This window comes from Parasteatoda tepidariorum, chromosome 5, assembly GCF_982258835.1.
Source record: "Parasteatoda tepidariorum strain Cologne lab strain chromosome 5, Ptep-v5.0, whole genome shotgun sequence".
In the NCBI taxonomy this organism is placed as follows: Eukaryota; Metazoa; Arthropoda; class Arachnida; order Araneae; family Theridiidae; genus Parasteatoda; species Parasteatoda tepidariorum.
This window is the reverse complement of record NC_141759.1, coordinates 10199964-10221557: the sequence shown is the minus strand read 5'-3', so window position 1 is coordinate 10221557 and position 21594 is coordinate 10199964. Positions and strand designations below refer to the sequence as shown.

Genomic DNA, 21594 nt, shown 5'->3' with positions numbered 1-21594 from the left:
TATATATATATATATATATATATATATATATATATATAAATATATATATATATATATATAAATATATATATATATATATATATATATATATATATATATATATATATATATATATATATATATATATATATATATATATATATATATATATATATATATATATATATATATATATATATAATGATTAAATGACTCTTATTATGATTTTAATGTTTTACAGGAGACGAATTCGTTACATCATTTACTTATATATCGAACCTCTGGAAAGTAAGTTGTATTTGTCCTCGAATATCATTAAATTTGTATCGCTATCACTTTTAAATTTAAATGATTCTTAGTGCAGTGCATTCTTAGCAACAGTTCAACGAGTACCGATACCATAATTCCCGATCCTTTCGCAGGCAGATCAAAGTGATCACCCACCCGCACACTGACCACACTCAGTTATTTTTGACATCGGTGATCTTCTTGGGAATCATGTCTTGGAATCTTCTTGAGAATCGTATGATCACTGCAAGACAAATTCTACTTTATGACGCACTTTAATTTAGGGTGATATTTCCTGGTTCCTTGAGAGACTATAAACAAAGGCCTGAATCTACATTAAACTTTCAATTTAACTCGAAGTTTCCTTTTTGTACGGACAAAGGTCAATTGCACAGTAATCAGGAATAAGTAATTGCTTCAATTATAGCCTCCACTCCTAACAGTATGAGAATTGCACTTTTAGTAGTTGTGCGAAAATTTAGCAAAGGGTTCAATATACAATGGATCGAAGCACCTTTCGTCTACTTCGAAATTTGTACCAACTGTTTTTCAACCACATCCTCGAGTGCCTGGGGTTCGCCAAACAGGATTTAGCACATGATTCATTGACGGTGTTGTATTTTTTGAGGGTGTATAACGTCATGGACCTGGTCTAGCCCTGCTGGCCAATGGGGGCGTGCAACAACAACAACACCATTCGTCTTCTCATTGACTTGCGTGAGTGCAATTTTTTTATAATAATCAAGCACGAGGTTAACCGGGTTCGAATTGCGACGATGGCTGATCGAAACAAATTCCTCATCCGGCTTGCAGTGTCCACAGTGCTGGCGTAAAATATCCTCAGCAGTAGACGGATCATGGGTTAGAGTCCTCTTGCCGTCATGCTAACCGTAGAAGGTTTTCTCCTCCGTGTAACGCAAATGCTGGTTTGTTCCCTCAAAAAGTTCTCCACGAAGGCAAATTTCTCTCAATACTTCATCCAAGAGTTCCCTTGTCTTCTGGATTGGGATCAAAATTAAAAGGTGACGGAGTTAAACATTAATAGTAGTAAACTCTAAAATTGGGTGATCAATGACGGTTATAAAATAAAATAATCAAGTACTAATCTTAGTGCTAAGTTTTGAACAATTTGAAAAAAAAATTTTTTTCGAATGTCCGTAAACTTTGTTAAAATATAATAATATTAAAATAGGAAAATCGAAATTACTGCCAATTTTTACGAATTTAAACACCTAATCTCCCATTAAGAAGACAAAGAAAAATTTTTTTCGCATAGTTTGAAGATAGTTTTCATTTTAAAATTGCGGAAGAAAAAAATTATTGTAAATAAAAAGTTGCTATTAATTGAAATTTGCACAAGTGACGAAAAAAATGGAGGGGGCATTAAAGGACGTATAGCTTTACCTGCACTCTTGTTTAACATTATTTGCAAGACAACAATTTTCTCAGAAAATGTTTCACTGTTTAATTGAAGATGTTTTTCGAAGGCTCCACCGTAATATTTTCATATTAATGCTTTCTTGCGAATAATATGCTACAGTACAGAACCCGTTATCTGTGGAAATCAGAAAACCGGAAAACCAAGAAACCGGAACAAAATTCGATAAATTTTCCCGTTATTTTTAAACAAAAAAATTTTTTTTTTCCTCATAAGATTTTAGGATTTTTCGTTCTTTTTTGAAAGATGTTTACCTTACCATCATTTTGGAAATAATCATTGTATTACTCCATCGTTTTTTCTTCTTTTTAAGATTATGTCCAAAAACAAAATTTTTTTTAGTTGAGTTTAACAATAAAAAAACGGTTTTTTGCAGCGATTCAGAAAACCGGAAAAATCAGTTATCCGGAATAGCGATGGTCCCGATCGTTCCGGATAATCGGTTCCCTACTGTATTTTTATAACTGCTATGAGTTTGTAACTGTTAGGTCAAGTTTCGCCTATCTGTAGCCAGCGCTGTCTACGCCAATTTTAAAAATGGCGCAAAACTTCAGTATGGAGAAAAGCCACAGTTTTGTGAAAATGAAAAGCCTTTGTAGTCTAATTGTTTATATTTAAAAACTTACTCCAATGGTGCATTACCTGGGCTCATAAAAATTTGCAAAAGAAGAGAATGGCGCAGTGATATTGATCATTTTCCTCCAGGCGTAAAAATATCCCCAAATTGGCGATTTTTAATAAACTTTAATAACTTGTAAAATATTTTGATTATTTGTCTGTTTTAAGGCCCAGATAATTCTTCAAGGCAGGATTATATATACAGCTTAAAATCTTCGCATTGCTGCAAGTGTAAGGCACTTAAATTGTGTGTGTGTTGTTTTTTTTTCCCTTGGCGAAGGAGTTTAGAAAAACAACGTTGGGAGGACGGTATACCGCGGAAGAAAATTTTCGTCACAATTTCTCCTTTTCCTTCATTACTAATTTAAAATTTAAAAGAAAGAAAAAGTAAGTTCTGGCAAACCTAGAATTTGTCGTGAAGTTTTAATTGCTGAAAAAAAATACTACGAAATATTAAAATGCAAACAAATTATTAGAAAAGAACTTGTGTAATCCTGAGTTATATTCGTCGCAGTTATCATCTCCTAATTTATTTTCATTTGTATGTTTTAAAATTTTCCTTTCAGAATCGGAAACTTCATGGCTAGGTTTGTCTGAACTCACTTTACTTACTAACTAAACTTTAAATTTTAAATTAGTTATGAAGGAGAAGAAAAATTTATAAAAAAAAATTTTCTTCCGGGCATGGCGTCCTCTTAAGATGTAGGAAACGCTGTCCTCTAAGCTTTAGAAAACCATTAGCTGAATCCACTATCACCGTATTATACAAAGTAATAAAACCTTTAATTTTCATGGTTTTAATGAATTATATTTGCAGCTTTTTTACCTGTAGACGATAGTACCCTCCAAGACTTTATGACTACTGAAATGTATCAAGCAGAAATGGACAGAAGGACAAAGACGCTACTTTCAAATGGCAACATAACGAGTCAGTTTTGGTAAGCATTATATTTATTTATTTTTATTTTATGCCTTTGAATCAGAAGCGTTCTCTTAGGTTTTTCACCATTGGGAATAGTAATCTACATTTAGAGACCCAAAAAAAAAAAAAAAAAAAAAAATTTTTTTTTTTTGAAAAGTATATTTTAAATGAGTACCAAGAGTATTTTTAAATAACATCAGTAGAAAAATATGTCCATCACCTTGATTGAGTTTGAAAAATTTGATAACAGCGTTTTGACATTTATTGTAACCAACCGAAGATACCTTGGATATTATTATTGTCAGAAAAGGACACTCTTTACACTTAACTTGCTGAATTAATTTTGTTTTTGCTGCCAATTATTTTAGTTTATTATCTTTGTCTTGTGCGAATTCTTAATAATATCAAAATGTTAAGAGTCACATTTCTAAGCCTGAGAATTAAAAAAAAAAGAGAAAAGACAAGGTTAAAAATAAAAACTGGAAGGGTATCGAAATATCATATTTTTAAGAGGATTGTCGCAAATTTTTGTTCTTTTGTAAAAGGATGAAATTATGGAGGGAAAAAAAAGACTCTCATTCCAAACTTAATTTGCAAAAAAAAAAAGAAGGGAAAAAAAAAGAGAATTAGTGTCTTAAGGAAGGTTTTCTACGGAAAAGTTTGATAATCAGAAGAAGGTTAAAGTTTACTTAAGGGGGATGAAAGCTGGCATGATTGTTATTCCAAAATTAAATTGAGTGAAAAATGGGGGAACGAGGTCAAAAAATTTAATTGGAATATATATAAAACTATGATTTAGAAAAGGCTTAAATTATGATTTTGCAAATGGGGAAATTTCTTTAGTGATAAGAATTTAATTCATACATTATTAGAAAGAACAAAAAAAGAAATTGTAATTATTTGATTCATTATTTTATTATCAATATTGAGATACAATGCGTAAAATAATAATAATAGTATTCGGAACAATTTGACTAACGTATAATTTAATTATCGTATTTTCACATACAAAGAGAAGCAATCTTAATATTGAAAAGATCTCAACTTAATTATTGCTCATCGCCAGCCGGGTGACTGAGTGGTTAGCGTGCCTGACTGCGAAGCCAATGACTGCGGGTTCGAATCCCGCTCTGGGCATGGACATTTCTCTCTCTCTCTCTGTGTTGTCTTCTGATGAGTGAATGTATGAATGTGGCCCACCCTATGAACGGGTATTTGTGGCAGCGTGGCGTGGGTAATGTTGCTCGCCTCCGTGACTTTGGTTCACAGGTGCCCACTGGGTAACGATAAATGAGCAACACTTCCGGCATCTAAGGCGAGGAACGAAAGTTCAGTGCCTGCTATTATTAAAAAAAAGAAAGAAAAAAAATATTGCTCATTAATTAGAGCAGACAGTATTTTGAGTTATAAAATTCACCGAATGAACATTCCTTTCATTTTTTTTAAACGGATTTGGAGTATCTAATATGTAGGCTCAATTGCAACGATTGTTGTTGCTGAGCTCATCGCAGGACCTCGGTGCGTTGACACTTAAAAATCAAAATAGTTAAACATATCAGTATAAAATTAAAATGTGTAATATGCAACCTCTGAACGAAACAAGTATAGGGTTTTCTTTATGGCAAAGTGGCAAACAGCAAAAGCTGTAAGCCGTGTTGCCAGTGGCTGGAGCCTACCCATGAGAAAATAGGTATGTTTCATTCAGAGGTATGCATTTTTGTTGGTGGCTGCTGATGAGTTACAACAATTTTAGTTAAATTTTTGCTATTTACATCTTTTGAAATTATTTCAGTGCAGACCCTATTCCCACATTTCCAATGCACCGTTTCATCTTTATATTTGTTGCGTATTTCAGACTAATAGTTTTTATACAACAACAAATAAGCACCTCGCGAATATTCTACGTCCGCTATTTTCGACATTTTTGAAAATGGTGCATTATGATGTCGATAGAAATTCTAATATATTGTCAAACGATAGTGAGGGGAAAGTCTTTTTTCCCTTTCAAGTTATTTTACCTCAGAAAAGGATTCCGTCCCATATATAAAATCCCTCTATACCCTTTTCTTACACACTGACCCTGAGCTCAAAGGTGCACATGATTAATAATTTTTTTGGTGAAAAGTTGGAAAAAAGGATTTGCGAATTACCACCAACAACCCAGCATCAATTAGATGGCTTGCGATAGTCACGTGGGGGGAGTTCCACGCGACGTTGAAAACAACTGGTCAGGGGTAAATAGAAAAAAGGAGTGAAAGGTGGGATGTAAAGTTGGGATAGCCGCATTTTCGAGGAATATAGTTTTGTCTGATGAGCGATTGAAAGTTTACATCCCTTAATGTTAATATTGCATGGCATATTTCACCGTATCCCCGGAACGAATTGAAAAAATTTTAGTACACAATTAAAAGATTCAATTGTTCGAAGATAATTATTTATAATTCTAAGTATTTATTTTAATTAATAAGGGTGAAAGCGTTTAATTTCTAATATACATATTCTTTTTACATAATTTTAAAGAATGTTTTTTTTATAAGGCAAAATATAAAGTTTGAACGAAAATGATGGAATAGCTTCCAAGTTATGCAATTTTTAAAAAGTCGTATATTCTGTAAAATTTGATATCTGATCCGCACTACATAATTGTTGGATACGTATATTTGATATACACGTATATTTGATATACACGTACATTTAATTTACTCGTATAGACACGTTCATGCATATTCTGTTATAGACCTTTTCTAGTTTTCGAATATGATGCCATCAGAAAACTTTTATCTTGAAAAGGAAAATAATATGCAAAATACTAGATTTTTAAGGTTTTTTTTTCTCCCCTTTTTGGTCGTAAAATGTGGATTCTCATTGAATATCCCAAAATGTATAAATAATAATGAAAATTTCTGTAAATTTTTCTTTTAGAAACCAATTATTTGCCTTGACAGTTTGTCAAGTCAAAAATTTTGTGTTTTGCAATTTGCCTAGTTTTAATTCTTTCCTTCTCCATTCATTTTCAGGTTCATCCGCTATTTCTCTCTTGTTAATGATGTTTTCTACGGACTGAGAAAAATTAAAAGAGGTAAACTTTACATTTATATATATATATATATATATATATATATATATATATATATATATATATATATATATATATATATATATATATATAAAAATAAAAATGGAGTTGTTGACATTTTTGAATTGGTATCTAAAATATGAATTTTAGTTTTAATTTTCATATTCTTTTGGGGGCAAGAATTAGTTCGGTCCGTTTTTGTTGTGATCAAAATCGCATTTATTTCAGAACAAAATGAATGAACAGATTAATCAAAGTATTGTCCATCGATGGCTACTACTTTTTCTTAAATCTCAGGCAATTTTCGAATTCCATCTCGAAAAAATGTCCCGTCTTTTGAGGCGATCCAAGTTAGGGGTTAATTTTCGATTTCTGCGAAAGAAGTGAACTGGTGTCCTGTCAAATCGTGCTGCATCAGTCGGAACAACCAGTAATCAGAAGGAGCAATGTCCAGCGAATACAGTGGATGCGGTAAAATATCCCACTCAAGTGTTTCCAAATTTTTTTTCCAAAATTCATATTCTTTTGCGACATTAGGCTGACCGTTATTATGGTGAAGAAAAACTTTGTCATGTCTTTCCTCGTATTCCGGCCGTTTTTCTCGTAACGAATCAATTGTAGCCTATACCGATCGCACGTAATGGAATCACCAAGTTGTAGCAGCTCGTGGTATACAAAACTATTCACCATTCTTGAAATGTCGAAACCATTCCCTACATGATTTATCAGTTGGGGCATTGTCACCATAAACTTCTACAAGAATTCAACGCACTTCAGCTGCTCTTTTCTTCCAATTAAAACAGAAACATAAAACCTCCCTCACATGGTGCTTCGTTACCACAAAACTTGGCATACTCAACAAAGTAAAAAACAGGGTTTTTGTATGAGACTCAAAGAGATATAAACTGAATATTATTGACAGATATTTAACCACTCTGAAACCATCGAAACCAGCTGTCACTATGAAACATTCATAACAGCAGAGCCATCTCTTAAAAACGGATCGAACTAATTTGTACTCCCAATATATTTTTGGAATTTTTTCCCCTTCTATGTCAGTGTATTTTTTAAAATATTTTTATTTCAAATATAGTATATCCTTTTTGTTTCAGAAAAAAATGTGGAAAGATTAATTAGGTAAGTCATTTTTATGTTATAAAAAAACTGTTTTATTTTGTTTGCACTCATTGCAGTTTGTACTTAGGTGTGATGTATCTTTTTGAGAACTGGTTAGGCGTATGCGATTTTGCTAAATTGATAATTTTTAATGACTACCTCTTTCGTTTGAAGAAAATAGAACAAATGTATAATTTTTGGAATAAAATATCACTATTTACACTATAAACAAAGGGGTCACAGTACCTTTGCAACAATTTTTTAAAATAAAGGTACTATAATCATTCATTTTGAGGATGCTTTACATGCTTATTTAAGTTATAATCAATAATTTATCTTCAAAAAATGATTAAACTGCTTAATTTTTTTTAAAATTTAAAAAAAGTAGAAAAAATTCTAAATTTTTAAATCCCTAAGGCTTTTTTATTTGAACATATTTTCAAAAAAAGTTTTTTTCATAGTGCTTGCAATATTTATCTTAACAATTTTGTGCATTCATTTGTTGATATATCAATTAGAATATTTTTTATAGATTATTTTGTAAAAAAGTAGAAAAAAAAGGGTAAAAACTCCTGTTAGGTATATATAACATGCCGTAAAAGTTGTAATACCTCATAAAATGCTTATTCCATGCACAGTTTAAATAAGAGTATTATACTCAAGATAAAAAAGTTTACTTCAAAGCTTTATCTTAAATAGAAAAAATTCCTTAGGGATTTAATAAGATTAAGACACAAAATTATCATCTATGCGAAAAAGCACTTTGAAGTCAGACTGCTGAGCAAGTTTCTGTATTAGAACAATTTAAAATCATTCATAACTTTTTTAAAAATGTAGAGAGAGAGAGAGATGAATTTTTTTCTGTACATTTGAAATAGTTTGAAGTTTTATTATTAGCAATAAAAAAAATTTTGGTATTTTTGTCATTTTTTGGGTACTGTGACCCCTTAATAAACACGATACGATAATGTGTTCATGTAACAAAAATAAATTTCAAAAGAGAAATAATTTCGTCACTAATTTATATTTTTTAGTAAAGAAAATTACACGAGTTAGTAAGAAAATTTTGATAGTTTTTGCCGAGTTGCAATGACCTGAAAAAATCAATAGGTTGTAACTAATGTTTCTAAAAAGATAAATAAACAAATAAATAAAATTAACTTATTTTCGTATAGAAACCCTTACAATGGTCTTTTAAAATATTTAATCCTGTAATAATAATAAAACTGCGAAGCGATTGTCAATGTTTTATTAAAGTAGACTCTAACTTTTTGCGTTAGTTACAACATTATTTTGAAAATTTTACCTCATGTAATTGCAGTATGGAATTAGCGCACTGCTCCGTTTTCTACACCTTTAGTCAAAATATTTAGATGAGAGAAAAAAATGTAAATATTAAAACTGACAAAATAGTATGTAAGGGTAGATATAACATCTAAATAATGTAAACATCCAAAGGAATTGCACAAAAATATGGAAACGCATCTATACTTACTGTACGTAAATAATCTTTCTTTTAGAAAATGCTTTTGGAAGATTTTACATTACAACATTTTTGACACAATGTGAAGATCGTGCTCGAAGTTTTTAGAAATTGAGTCATAAATACCAATGCAAAAGTTTAGATAGGCGAAATTTAGAAAAGAAAATCAGTAACATTATTTCTAATTTTAAATACCAGCAATTTTGATATTTTGTTGGATTGTGGTATTCTAATCAGGGCCCGAGCTAAGAATTTCAAACTATTAGTCGGTAAATTAGCCAAATATCGAAATTATTGGTCAATTTTCTAAAGCCTTCACCAAAGGCAAATCTTGAGAATTTTGTATGAATCATTTTTTTCCCCATAGAAAAATATTTTATGGTAGTTAGTTTCATGCTTCTAATTAGTTATGCGGCTCATCTACCGAAAATCACTGTAATCGGATAAAAAATACTTATTTGTTTAGAAAAATTCATTTTTACGCCAGTGAAAAAAATCATTTTCCAATACTTTCGCGAAAACACAATTTTATTCGCCAAATTTACGATTTTATCGCATTTGGCGAGGTGGCGATTGATCAGCGTGGGCCCTGCATATAAGAATGCTTTTAGAATAGTAGTATTAAAACCGGAAAGAAGTTTTTAACATCCTACGCTCATTGCGGTCGATTCAAATTTTGAATGGGTTAGAAAGACCACATTTCTGAAAACTGCAAGTCCTTCTTGTACTTTTTAAGCCACTATAACACGTTGCGTTTTCGCAACTGTTGTCCGAAATCGGTTAAATAAAGTTGCATAAAGCGAAGCAGTTTGCATGCATCCCTTTACTTTTAACGCCACTATAACATGATATGTTTTTGCAACTGTAGCCTGAAATTGGTAAAATAAAGTTTGCTATTATTTTATAGGGTTTTATCTCTGCCTCGGGCTGACTTGGCTCTGATAGATGAGGTAATAAGTTTTTATTGATATTTGAATAAAATAGTGATAACAGTGGTAAAATTCAAACAAAATTGTTGTGTGTAAATAAAAGTTATTTGCAACTGAAATTATAATTTCCTTTTTAAATATTTTAGTTTCAGTTACTGAAAAAGGGTGCAAGTACTGTTGTTTTGAGAAAGGTATTTTCATTCTTTAAATTTACCCTTTTTTTATTATTAAAAAAATGAACATTTTGTAAATTTTTTTTTCATTTATTGCAGCAATTGTCCAGAGTTGCAATTACACAAGAACAATTTGGTAAGTTTTTAAAAGCATTTTGTAATTTGTATAATTGAAATATTTCGGTTTCAGAAGCAATTTAATTTTCTTAGACATTAGATTCAGTTTTAGATAAAGAAGAGGGAGGCTAGCGTGGACGTGGGGCTAAAGTAAACAAATGGAATAATTCTGTTATTTATCACTCAAAAATTCTTCGCCAATTTTGGCAGAGCAGAGAAACTGTACCCCGCTTTCGTACATAGTTAGACGACGAAACATTAGATTGCTTAGTAGCAAATCAAGGTTTATAGGGTATAAAAGTTATTTATTATTATTTTTTTTGTTGCTTTAATTGCAACTTTTAGATAATTTTTATATATTGTTTCTAACAATAAGAGATCATAAAGGCAATACTTTTGGTTTGTCTTTTTAAATTCACCGGTAAAGAGTTTAATAAACGAACTCCACGGGACTAGTGTGGGCACCTCATTGTCATAGTAGTGCTCTGGAACTGGGCAGCAAAGCGGCCCCTATCTCATCCGTCATGAATTTGTTTCAAAGTTCGTTTTAACATTGGGATGTCAGCTGTCCGTGTTGTAGCTGGATAAGTAGTTCGAGCACTTTGCTAGAGGAAATTAAAATACTTGGAAATAATTAGGAGCAGCTTGATCAAAAACTTAAGTTTGCTGGCTGTAGATGGGGATAAGGTTCCTGCACTTTCTGGAGAAAATAAGTAAAAGTAAAGAAGTGACTTGATCGATACTTTAGTTTTTTGTTTGCAGATGAGAGTTAAGTGGGACTATAGTGGCAATATCAAGATTAACAATCTTTTAATGGGCCGGCCAGGTGGCCGAGTGGTTAGCGTGCCTGACTGCGGAGCCAGTGACTGCGGGTTCGAATACCGCTCTGGGCATGGATGTTTCTTTCTTTCTCCTTTGTGTGTGATTGTGTGAGTGTGACCCGCCCTATAAACGGGTTTGGGGTTGTGTGACGTGGGCGTCGCCACAGGGGCCCACCGGGTAATGAGAAGAGGGTAGCAGCTCTGATACTTTCTGAGGCCAAATAGACAATAGTTCCAAGTGCCCGCCATTAAAAAAAAACAATCTTTTAATGATAGTAAATTTCTGTTATTGCTGGCATCAATTTTCTCTTTTAAAATACCTCTTCAACGTTAAGAAGTTTGGTAGGGCTTAGTTTTCATACAGATATATGTTCTTTACAGTATAACACATAATACCGTTTTAAATTATCGAACTTTGTTTTACTTCTTTAACACTAAAGGTTTTGAAGAAACCTGATTTATTTACATATTCCTGAACAGATTTTGTTTCTTCTAATTCACTCGAGTGAATTATAGGTGCCCCATTTCTTTGCTATGTAGGAAGTAGTGGGAAAATGGCGATCATACATGTCAGTTTAAAATGCGATTCGTGAAGGTCTTATTGTTTTAGTTTTAAGTGTTATTTTCAAAGGAACAGAGAAGTGTATATGTATGTATGTAAAATTATATGTTCTTCATTAACTTGTTCATTCAGACAAAAAATAAACTAAATGTCAATTTGATTAAAATCTGTAGTTTTCGGAATAGAGCTAATTTCAGATTTGAAATCCCCACATCTGAATTAAGTAAGATCAAATATTTGCAAAAATACGACAAAAATTTGTTTCGCACCTTACTAGTCAATAAAGGTAGTTCAGCATCTCACTTAAACATCTCTATGCCGTTTCACAACTTTGTATGTAAATGTAGCTCCCATGTTCTGCGCATCAGTTACATTGAAACAATTTTTGTTCTTTAGAGATTGCATCAGGTAGAAATGACTCCAGAAAAGTACGCGAAGGAATATTTAAAAGTTATGATAATTCTATTTCCTTCTAATTAAGGAATTCAAGAATGGTTTTAATAATCTATAATGAATAAATACTTATTAATTGGTGAATGTTGCACGTTAAATCTAGTGGGATCACAAAGTCCTCCAAATTCTCATAACAAATCACAACCTCTGGGGGTACTGAATTGGAGATTGATCGTTCTCTGGTCCAGGTCAAAATTACGATCTGTGGATGAATGAATAAATGGAGTATGATTGTAAAACCGGCTGTTACGTGTGTGCGTGTAGCTGAAGTCGTATATGAAGTCGATCATAGATGGCGCCACTGAAAAAACAAGAAACGCACTTTCTGCCTTTAAACTTGTTTTAATTTCAAGCAGGGTCGCTGTTATTGACAAGTGGCATTGGTAATAACAAATAAATACTTTCGTGACTTTTCATTCTTATTTCAGAGGAAAGGTTGCAGTGTTACTTTTGCTTTGAAGAATACAGAGTAGGTGAATTGGTTACATCCCTTTCGTGTTCTCATTTATATCACACGGATTGCATTAAATTGTGGTTACCAATAGTAAGTATTATACTTTTCCCATTTGGCTGTACATTTTAATTCAATTTCATAAAGAACCCTTATCAATTTTTAATTTTTAAATTTTCTTACTGATTTTCAATTTTTTGATGGTTATTTTATTTGGTATTAATAAAATTTTTGATTTTTTGCTGTTACTGCTTTTAGATAATTTCTGTGGGTTTTCAAAAATACTCACATTACATACAGGGTTTGACGAAATTAGAAAAATACTTTTATTCTAAATCGATGTGAATCGAACTCTACCTCTAAAGTCAAACTTTCTAGCTTAAATACCAGCAAAAAATTACACCATTTTTAAAAGCATCAGACATGGTATTACAAATTTTGTCAACAGTTTTGCGATGTAAAATCGTCCAAAATATTTGCTACTAAAAGAAAGATACAATTTACATAGATTTAGTGTAGAAGTGTTTCCATTTTTTGTGAACAGTAAGCTGGACAGATAAAAGTGAAATCGAAGTGTCATTATGTTTTGTGAAAGTACAAAAAAGAGCTGCCAACTGTTATCATTAACAGGTATTAAAATACTTATAGATATTAATTAATATTCAGCCACCTCAACTGGCTTAAACCAATGAAATTGTGACTGAAAATGTTGTATTTGAAAATTAAAAAAAATCATAGCGGCTGCACTTAAAAACTGCAATTTTTTCCCAAGAATGTCTGTACAAAATTTTAAAATAACAACTCAATATTTTGTGCTGCCTCAACGGAAGTTTGAATTAGTTTATTGAGGTGGCAGAATAAAATGTTCTGACTTGCTGTTTGATTGATTCTATTCCGACTTGATTTGATTGAACTGATTTGATAATTGAGTCGTGATGACTCAGTGGTTAAGGCACTCTGCTGTCATTATAAGGCATTGGTCAACTCCCTCCGGCGTCTTGAGTCCATCCAGCTTCAGATTGATGAATATCAGCTTACCTGGGAAGTAAAAGCGATCAGGATGCGATGCTGAGAACATTACTTACATCATGTAATTGTACACAAAATTTTGGTCAATTAATTTGTATGACCTCCTGGCGGCCCACAGCGGGTGATTGTGATGTTTTTCAGACATTCCTATTATGGTAGAATGGTAGAAATCACATAAATCTCGGTGCGTTGCCACGAAGCGGCATTAACTGATTCATCTGTAGTAATAAATCGATGATGAGGAGTAGTGAGGAGGAATGGAGATGGGAAGAAGAGGGGGTGCTTAGCACCAAAAAATCGAGAGGGGGTTCGTGTGAGTCGGCTGGGGCTGAGTGTATTTCGTGTGCTAGGGCAACATATCCCTAAGGAAAAAGGCAGTGATGGGGCTAAATTTAGTGTTGTCGTCAATTAGTTCTATATCTAGGAGTGAGTTAAAATTGCTGGTGGTACAGGTTTTTGCTTCATCGTAGAAATTTTTATTTAAATTTTTTATATAGACGTTGATGTCATCAGTTTTAAGATCCCTTTTTATGCTATTATTGCTAATGCATTTAGGTGCGCCGACGAGTATTCTAATAATCATCCCTTCTGCCATAGAGAGTTTATTTTTTAAATGATCTCTTAGAGTGTTAATGGCGAGGCAGGCATAAGTTAGGATTGGCCTAGTTGCCATTAGATACACAGTGCGCTTGCATTTTAAGTCTAAAGATAACTTCGAGTTTAATATGGAGTTGAGGGCCCAATAGGCGCCATTCGCTTTTTTAATAATGTTATTTATGTGTTGTTTCCAACTTAAATTAGAGGTGATAGTGACTCCTAGATATTTTACACTCTTCGTAGGTTTAATGGTCTGCTTGTGACATTCCTATTACTTAGCTTCAAACTGGTACAGTCTTTTAAATATAATTTACTTAGTGGTGGTATCACTTATATAAATCTTGGCTTTAAGAGTTCAAATAAAAAAAAATATGTATCGCATTAACAATTTATTTTGAACTAAAATTATAAAATTAGAATACAATAATTTTAATTAGAGCTTATGATATTTAATATTACATTATCTTGATAAAAATTAACATCTCTTTAAGCTTGCTGTAATAATATTATTTATATTAATTTTGATGTATGTAGTTAGATAATTAAATAATATCGCTCTTTGAGAACAGTTGCCATCATTTTATTATGTGCCAGGTAATTGGAAAATTCTGTCTAAAATTTTTTACGTTTATTGCATACCTCATTGCATACTTTGAGTTTGCAATAAGCCCAGTAGAAAAGGTTTATTTTAAATAACATTTTTATGCATTTATTCTATTAATGAAATCACTATTTATGGAACAAATTCAGATTTTTTCCATGATAGTTGCCGTAAGCTTAGAGAAATTAAGCCTGATAAATTCTTCGAGCATTTCTTAAATTGCCTGAAGGCTGAATTGAGTAGACTTAAAGACGTCGGGCAGATTTGAAAATACTTAAAACTTAGCCTGACTAATTGCCAACGCCTCCACACAGTTTCTTTTAGGTAGTCCGATCAGACTACTAGGAGCGTAAACTAGTTTACGAAAGAGCCATTTAATAGAATATCTAGTATAAATAAGAAAGTGATAGCAAATATACGTCAAATTTTTTTTTAACGTTATTTTCTTTTATATATATTTTTTAATATTTTTTATATATATATTTTTTTAATATTTATTTTAATCTAATTTCTTTTAAATCTTATTTACTTATCAACCACCAAAGATTCAATTCTCATATACATACATGTATGATAACTTTCTCTCAATTACTTTTAAAATAGTATCTGGTTTCATGCGCACCACTAGTTTACTTTTTAAATAGTCTGCGCAGACTACTTATGATACCCGACTTTCTGATGGAAGAGCGGGGTTATTTTAATTAGCACCTGATTCATAAATAACTAAATTTTTTTGTAGTTTTATTGATTTATTTTTATTTATTTTAGGAAAAAACTTGCCCTTGCTGTAGAAGAAGAGTGGACTTCATAAAAGATTTTCCTTTGAATACATTTATATTGAATCATCACATTTTTTAATCATTTTAATCTATTGTTCATGATGTGATATTTCGCAAGCTAATAAAAATAGCAATGTCTGAAAAATTCAGAGTTACTATATAAGTTAGAGAAAAACTGATTGTAAACCCAATAATTTCTACCTTGTTTTCTAAAGAAGTAAAATTTCCAGGATATATATAATCACAACTTACTATGCTATTTCCCATTATACATTTTTCGAGAGACGTTTCTGATTAGATGCAGAGATGCCGCAGGTGACTAAAAATATGAAAGTGGAAGAAACACTTAATTCATTGTTGCTTATTTATCTCTTTAATTATTCAATGGTAACTACCATCATGGCAAATATTTCAAATTATTCCTATTTACAGCAAGAACTTCTTTTACATACTCATTCAATAGCAATCTGAAAAAAAAAAGAACAAACTCATTCAATAGTAATCTGAAAAAAAAAAGAACAAATCCATTCAATAGTAAACTGAAGAAAAAAAAAGAACAAACTCATTCAATAGTAGTCTGTAAAAAAGAACAAACCCATTCAATAGTAATCTGGAAGAAAAAAAGGACAAACTCATTCAATAGTAATCTGAAAAAAAGAACAAACTCATTCAATAGTAATCTGAAGAAAAAAAGAACAAACTCATTCAATAATAATCTAAAAAAAAAAAGAACAAATCTATTCAATAGTAATCTGAAAAAAAGGACAAACCCATTACATAGTAATCTGAAAAAAAGAGCAAACCCATTCAATAGTAATCTGAAAAAAAAAGAACAAACTCATTCAATAGTAATCTGAAAAAAAGAACAAAACCATTCAATAGTAATCTGAAAAAAAAGAACAAACTCATTCAATAGTAATCTGAAAAAAAGAATAAACTCATTCAATAGTAATCTGGAAAAAAAGAACAAACTCATTCAATAATAATCTGGAAAAAAAAAAGAACAAATCCATTCAATAGTAATCTGAAGAAAAAAGAACAAGCCCATTCAAAACTAATCTGGAAAAAAAAAAAAGATATGTTATAAAATTTGGTAATTTCAATCCCTTTTAATAAAATGTTGAGTTTTTTGGGTTACCACTTTTTGCATTTTTAGTCGCTCTTGGCAAACTTGCATTTGTTGCAGATACACCCAACATTAATGCGAAGTGTTTTTGTGAATGATAGGGAAATAAAACAGAATACTTTAAAACAAATAGAACTCGCACAAAACTTTTATCAAAATATAATAACGTGACTATCTAGGAATGCCAACTGCTTCGCTCTCTGCAAAAGTTATAATGAATACGAGATATTTCAGAGCTTATGGAAAATAGCAAGTGTTTTCCAAAAGAAAAGAAAAATTAAAAAAACAAAAACACTATATAGCAAGAAGAAGAATTTAATTGAAAATTGTAAATGAATATTTCTTTTCACTCATGTAGAGATAAAGTAAAAAATTAACTTTTGCCAAATTAACTTTTTTTTCTCTTCATTTAATTTAATGTTTTATATACTAACTCCACTGAAATTAAACGTCAATTTGTTAGCAAAACTATTGACCATATATTGCAACGTTACTTTTAAAAAGTAACGAGTCAAAGTACAAGTATTTTTAAAAAAAGTAACTAGTAAAAAGTTCTTATTTTAAAAAGTAACGAGTAAAAAGTACAAGTAAAAATACAAGTACTACTAAACAAAAAAAAGTAACGATTTAAAAGTACATTTCTAGGAAATCGAAAATTCAAAGTAACCTACAATTTTATTGAAAAATATTCTTATGTTCTTTAATGTTTTTGCAAAATTGTTGTTATTTATTTAATTATTTTTAGTTTTGCAAGTTATGGTCATTAATTTATTTTTAAATTCGGAAGAATATTATAATATAATTTTATAATATAATCGTTTAGTATAATTTTAAAATCAAATATAATTTTAATATCAAAGTTTGTATGGATTTGCGCGAAAATTTTTTTTTATCTATTGATTTTAATTTTTAGTTTATTATTTTTATTTATTTAAATTACCATTGATTTAAAATTGTTTTACTCTATAGAAACGCATTTTAAAAGCACAAACATAAACAAAGCAAACACGGGATTTCAAATTGCTTTGTCATCTTTGAGCTAGTAAAAAATAATTGAATGTGCAGTATAGATTGAAACAAAACAGTCTACAGCTTTATTTGTAACAACGGCTAATGAAGTCATGCGAGAAAATCATTTTCCGAACATTTCTGCCTAACGGAATAATTAAAATTTGTAAACGAATTTTAGTATCAGCGGATAAATTAATACCTTCCAGTTTTCAAGAGTTAAAATAGTAATTATAATAGTTTTCAATAGCACAAATAGTTCTGAAGTTCTTAGAGATTTGACTGGGCGTTGTTTGACAAGGTCGGGCATAAACATAATTTTAGTAAAAAATGGACAAGGTAAAAATGTATTTAGTAAAAAATGTATTAAGACAAAAATGTATTATTAGTGAGTTCAAAAAGAAAATTGAAAAACATAATAACAAAATCCAAATTTTTTTTTTTTTTTAGAAAGCTTACCGAGTTTTAGAAAAAAGTAACGATTTTATTCGACATATAAATACTTGTACTTTTACCCTAAAAAAGTAACGAAAGTACAAGTAAAAGTACGTACTTTTTACTTGTACCGGCGGTACAAGTAACGAAAGTAAAAGTACTGCCATATATGCTATTGACTAATTAAGCACTTTGAAATTAAAATTTTAGTATGCCTATGAAAATTAATACTTCCAGATTTAAAAGCAAAATTACCACTTGAAACAAAGCTTAAAACATTAATAGTTTAATTTCTGTTTTTTAAGGAAGAGGCCCAAAATCAATTTCGTCCAAGTTTTTGAAAACCGATGCTCGGCTCTGTGATTATGCATTACTGTAAATTATTCTTAAGGAAATTTCTCGTAGAATAATCTGAAAAAAAAAAATGCATTTCAAACAGTAAAATACTTTCTCTATTGTAAAAATAAATTTGTTGATCTTGTTAATATTTAAATGAAAAAATAGTTGACTCCTAGTAATCAGTATAATTGGTGTTTTTAGTGCTGCCATCTACACGTGTTTATTTAAACTCAATAATGCATTTTGAGTTTCACTTTTAATATAATAGATAGCAGCACCATTCTTTTTAGTACTACAGATACATGTAGCCATCTTCTTTGGATGAAAATTTTTGTGAAGGTATTCATCTAGTGACTGATATTCTCAAAGGCATCGACTTTCCTTACTAATTTTTACAAACAATTATTATTATTGTTATTATTATTAACAAAATTGTAAAACAATACACTTAAAAAAACTATAATCATCTAATTATATGAAAAGTATCTACTAATAATGTTCTTCCGATAATCTTGCGAAGTACTAACAAAATTTATTATATAGTTTCACATTAATAGAATTTTTAAATAAACCACTAGTTGAAAAGTATTATTTGTAAATAATTATTTGCCACTAATAAAAGTGAAATGATTGGAATTTGGAAATTTCAGAAATTATTAGATAAATTCTAATCAGTCACGTAGAAAGAATGAAGTTAAAAAGTTTTTTCCTATAAACTCTTTGAATTAATCCTTGTACATTAATTGATTTTTCTAAAAAATAACAAGGAATATTTAATTATATGAAATTTGGCTTCAACTGTCTGAATTAAATTGATTGTTAAATGTGATAATAATATATTTCTTTTAACCTAATAAAATTAAATAGAGTTACCAATTTTCATCTTTTTAGAAGAAAAAAAAGTACTCAAGAGACCGTTTTAGGGGTCAACGGATTTAATAATATGGTAATGGATTTTAATACCATAGCTGCCAATTATCAAAAAGTTTTCACTTTCATATTGAAAGTTGTGACAAAATTTAGGTTTTGATAATTGTGGGAAATGTTTTTTTCTTTACTGTTTTATGAGATTTTTGAAAGGATTATAGATATTTTCAGGTCACTGATTTAAATTCATTCGAGTAAATACTACAAAGTGTCCCCACTTCTCTGCAGCGTATAGAATGGTAGGAAGAAGGTAATAATGCAATTCATTTTTAGAGTGCAATACGTTACGGTCCTATTACGTTCTTGTGTTAAATGATATTTTCAAAGTAACAGATAAGTGTATAAGTAAGCAGATAAAACTAAGGGTTCTTTATAAACGTGTACAATTTGAAAAAAATCAAACTTAAACTGAAAATATCAGATTGAAAAGATCTGTAGCTTTTCCAAAAAAAAACTAATTTCAGACTTAAAATTCTCCCAATAAAATTAGGTAAGATCAATTTACTTGTACAAATGAAACGAAAAATTTGTTGAGTAACGTTCCGAAATTTATTAAAATTGATTTTTAACACTATTATATATAAATAATTAAAACACATACGTTAAAGATTTAGTAACCATTTGATCGGGGTTGCCACAATCTGAAAAATGTATAGATAAATCGCAACGAAATCACTTTATTATTAATTTTTACAACAAAAATCTGTTTATAAATTAAATATATCTGTAAAGGAAATACAGGGAGTTTATGAAGTCCCGGACCCATTTTGATAACTCATAAAATATTAAAGATAGATTAAAATTAATGACATAAATGGTTAGATGGACTCAAAAAGTTTCATGACTCTTGTCAATGAACTTCCACGTGTGCCCACTTCGTCGCACGGAGAATAGTCAGTTCGATATCAAGTCGATAGTCAATTTCACGCCAGGTAGCGGCGAGCATGTCGGCATCCACAGAGGCTATTGTGGTTGTAATTCTGACTTTTAGGTCATCAATGTTCGATGCGATCCTCCTGTAAACATTGTCCTTTATAAATCCCCAAAGAAAAAAGTCCAGCTGCGTTATATCAGGTGATCTGGGTGGTCAAGGAATTGAACCTCCTCGCCCAATCCATCTTCCTGGAAAATGGTCATTCAAAGAACTACGAACGATGATACCCCAATGAGGGGTTGCACCATCTTGCTGCAAAGAGACATGTGGCTGAAGCTCTTCTAGTTGTGAAAATACGAAGTTTTCTAACATGTCTAAGTATACGACTGATGAGACCGTCTTTTCTGTAAAAATGCATTAGTCACACCATTTGTTCTGCCCTATGACTCGATCGTGCATTAGTCCACACCACACATTAACCATTCTCCTTAATATCCGCTCGAATAAAACATCACATAGAAAAGTACTACATAGAACTAACACATCAAAAGTAAACATATTGCAATAGTTGCCAAAAACGAAAGAGAGAAAAATGCAATTAATAAGCAGACGATATTTAGAAAAGTACAGATATTTAGACTGGAAAATGAAATTATCTGAAATTAACCACACGCGCAGACGATATTTACAAAAGCAAAGATATTCAAACCTGAAAAGGAAAATATATGAGTTATTCCATCAATAAATGCCATAAGTTTGTTTATATCTTCATTATTTTATGAGTTATTAAACATCAAAATGGGTCCGGGAATCAATAAACACCCTGTATAGCTAGCTATACACTGAAACTTGAAACGGAACAGTTTTCGTAAAATTAAAAGAAAATTTTTGAAATTTCCAATTGTCTTAATGAAAATTTTGTCATCGCCTTTTATTCCTGGTTGTGGTCATCATTTTGATGCTGTTTTTGTTGCTGAGAAAATTAAAAGGAAAAAGAAAAAAAGAACTTTTTGATTGAGAGCAGAAAAAAATTCTTGAAAAGTACAAAAATCTGCAAATTTTATTTCATTGATCCAGCGTTCTTTTAAAGGGAAAGTTCCTTTCTTGAAATTGATATATTGAAACTGAATAGTTTTATTCTTAAAATATAAAACCTATGAAATTTTCAACTACCTTATGAAAATTTGTCTTCAACTTTTTGCATTTCATTATAGACCATTTTGATGCAGTTTTTCGGTGCTACGAAATTTAAAAAGAAAAAAAAAAAACTCTTTGATTAACACTAGAAAATAATTCCTGAAAAGTACTAAAATCTGCAGATTTGATTTCATTGACCTAGCGTTCTTGCAAAAGTAGTTTTTCTTTCTAAAAATTGGAAAGGTGTTTCATTTTTAGCAGTTACATTAAAGAAACAAAATATTTTTATTTTTTGTGGATGGTTGGCTGAATGTAA

The 21594-nt window shown here is 30.6% G+C and overlaps 1 protein-coding gene across 3 annotated transcripts in view; it reads left to right on the top strand.

Moving 5' to 3' along the window:
- The window catches only part of LOC107438760 (uncharacterized), a 39818-nt gene extending 24241 nt beyond the window's left edge, over positions 1 to 15577 (top strand). For all 3 annotated transcript variants that reach the window (XM_087163394.1, XM_087163395.1, XM_087163396.1), the window contains 9 exons: positions 221 to 267; positions 3141 to 3261; positions 6263 to 6324; positions 7434 to 7458; positions 9828 to 9870; positions 9996 to 10040; positions 10122 to 10158; positions 12404 to 12519; positions 15422 to 15577. In XM_087163394.1, the coding sequence (XP_087019520.1) occupies positions 221 to 267; positions 3141 to 3261; positions 6263 to 6324; positions 7434 to 7458; positions 9828 to 9870; positions 9996 to 10040; positions 10122 to 10158; positions 12404 to 12519; positions 15422 to 15511 (586 nt within the window). In that variant the 3' untranslated portion in view covers positions 15512 to 15577. The remainder of the gene's footprint in view (positions 1 to 220; positions 268 to 3140; positions 3262 to 6262; positions 6325 to 7433; positions 7459 to 9827; positions 9871 to 9995; positions 10041 to 10121; positions 10159 to 12403; positions 12520 to 15421) is intronic.
- Positions 15578 to 21594: the final 6017 nt, after the last annotated feature.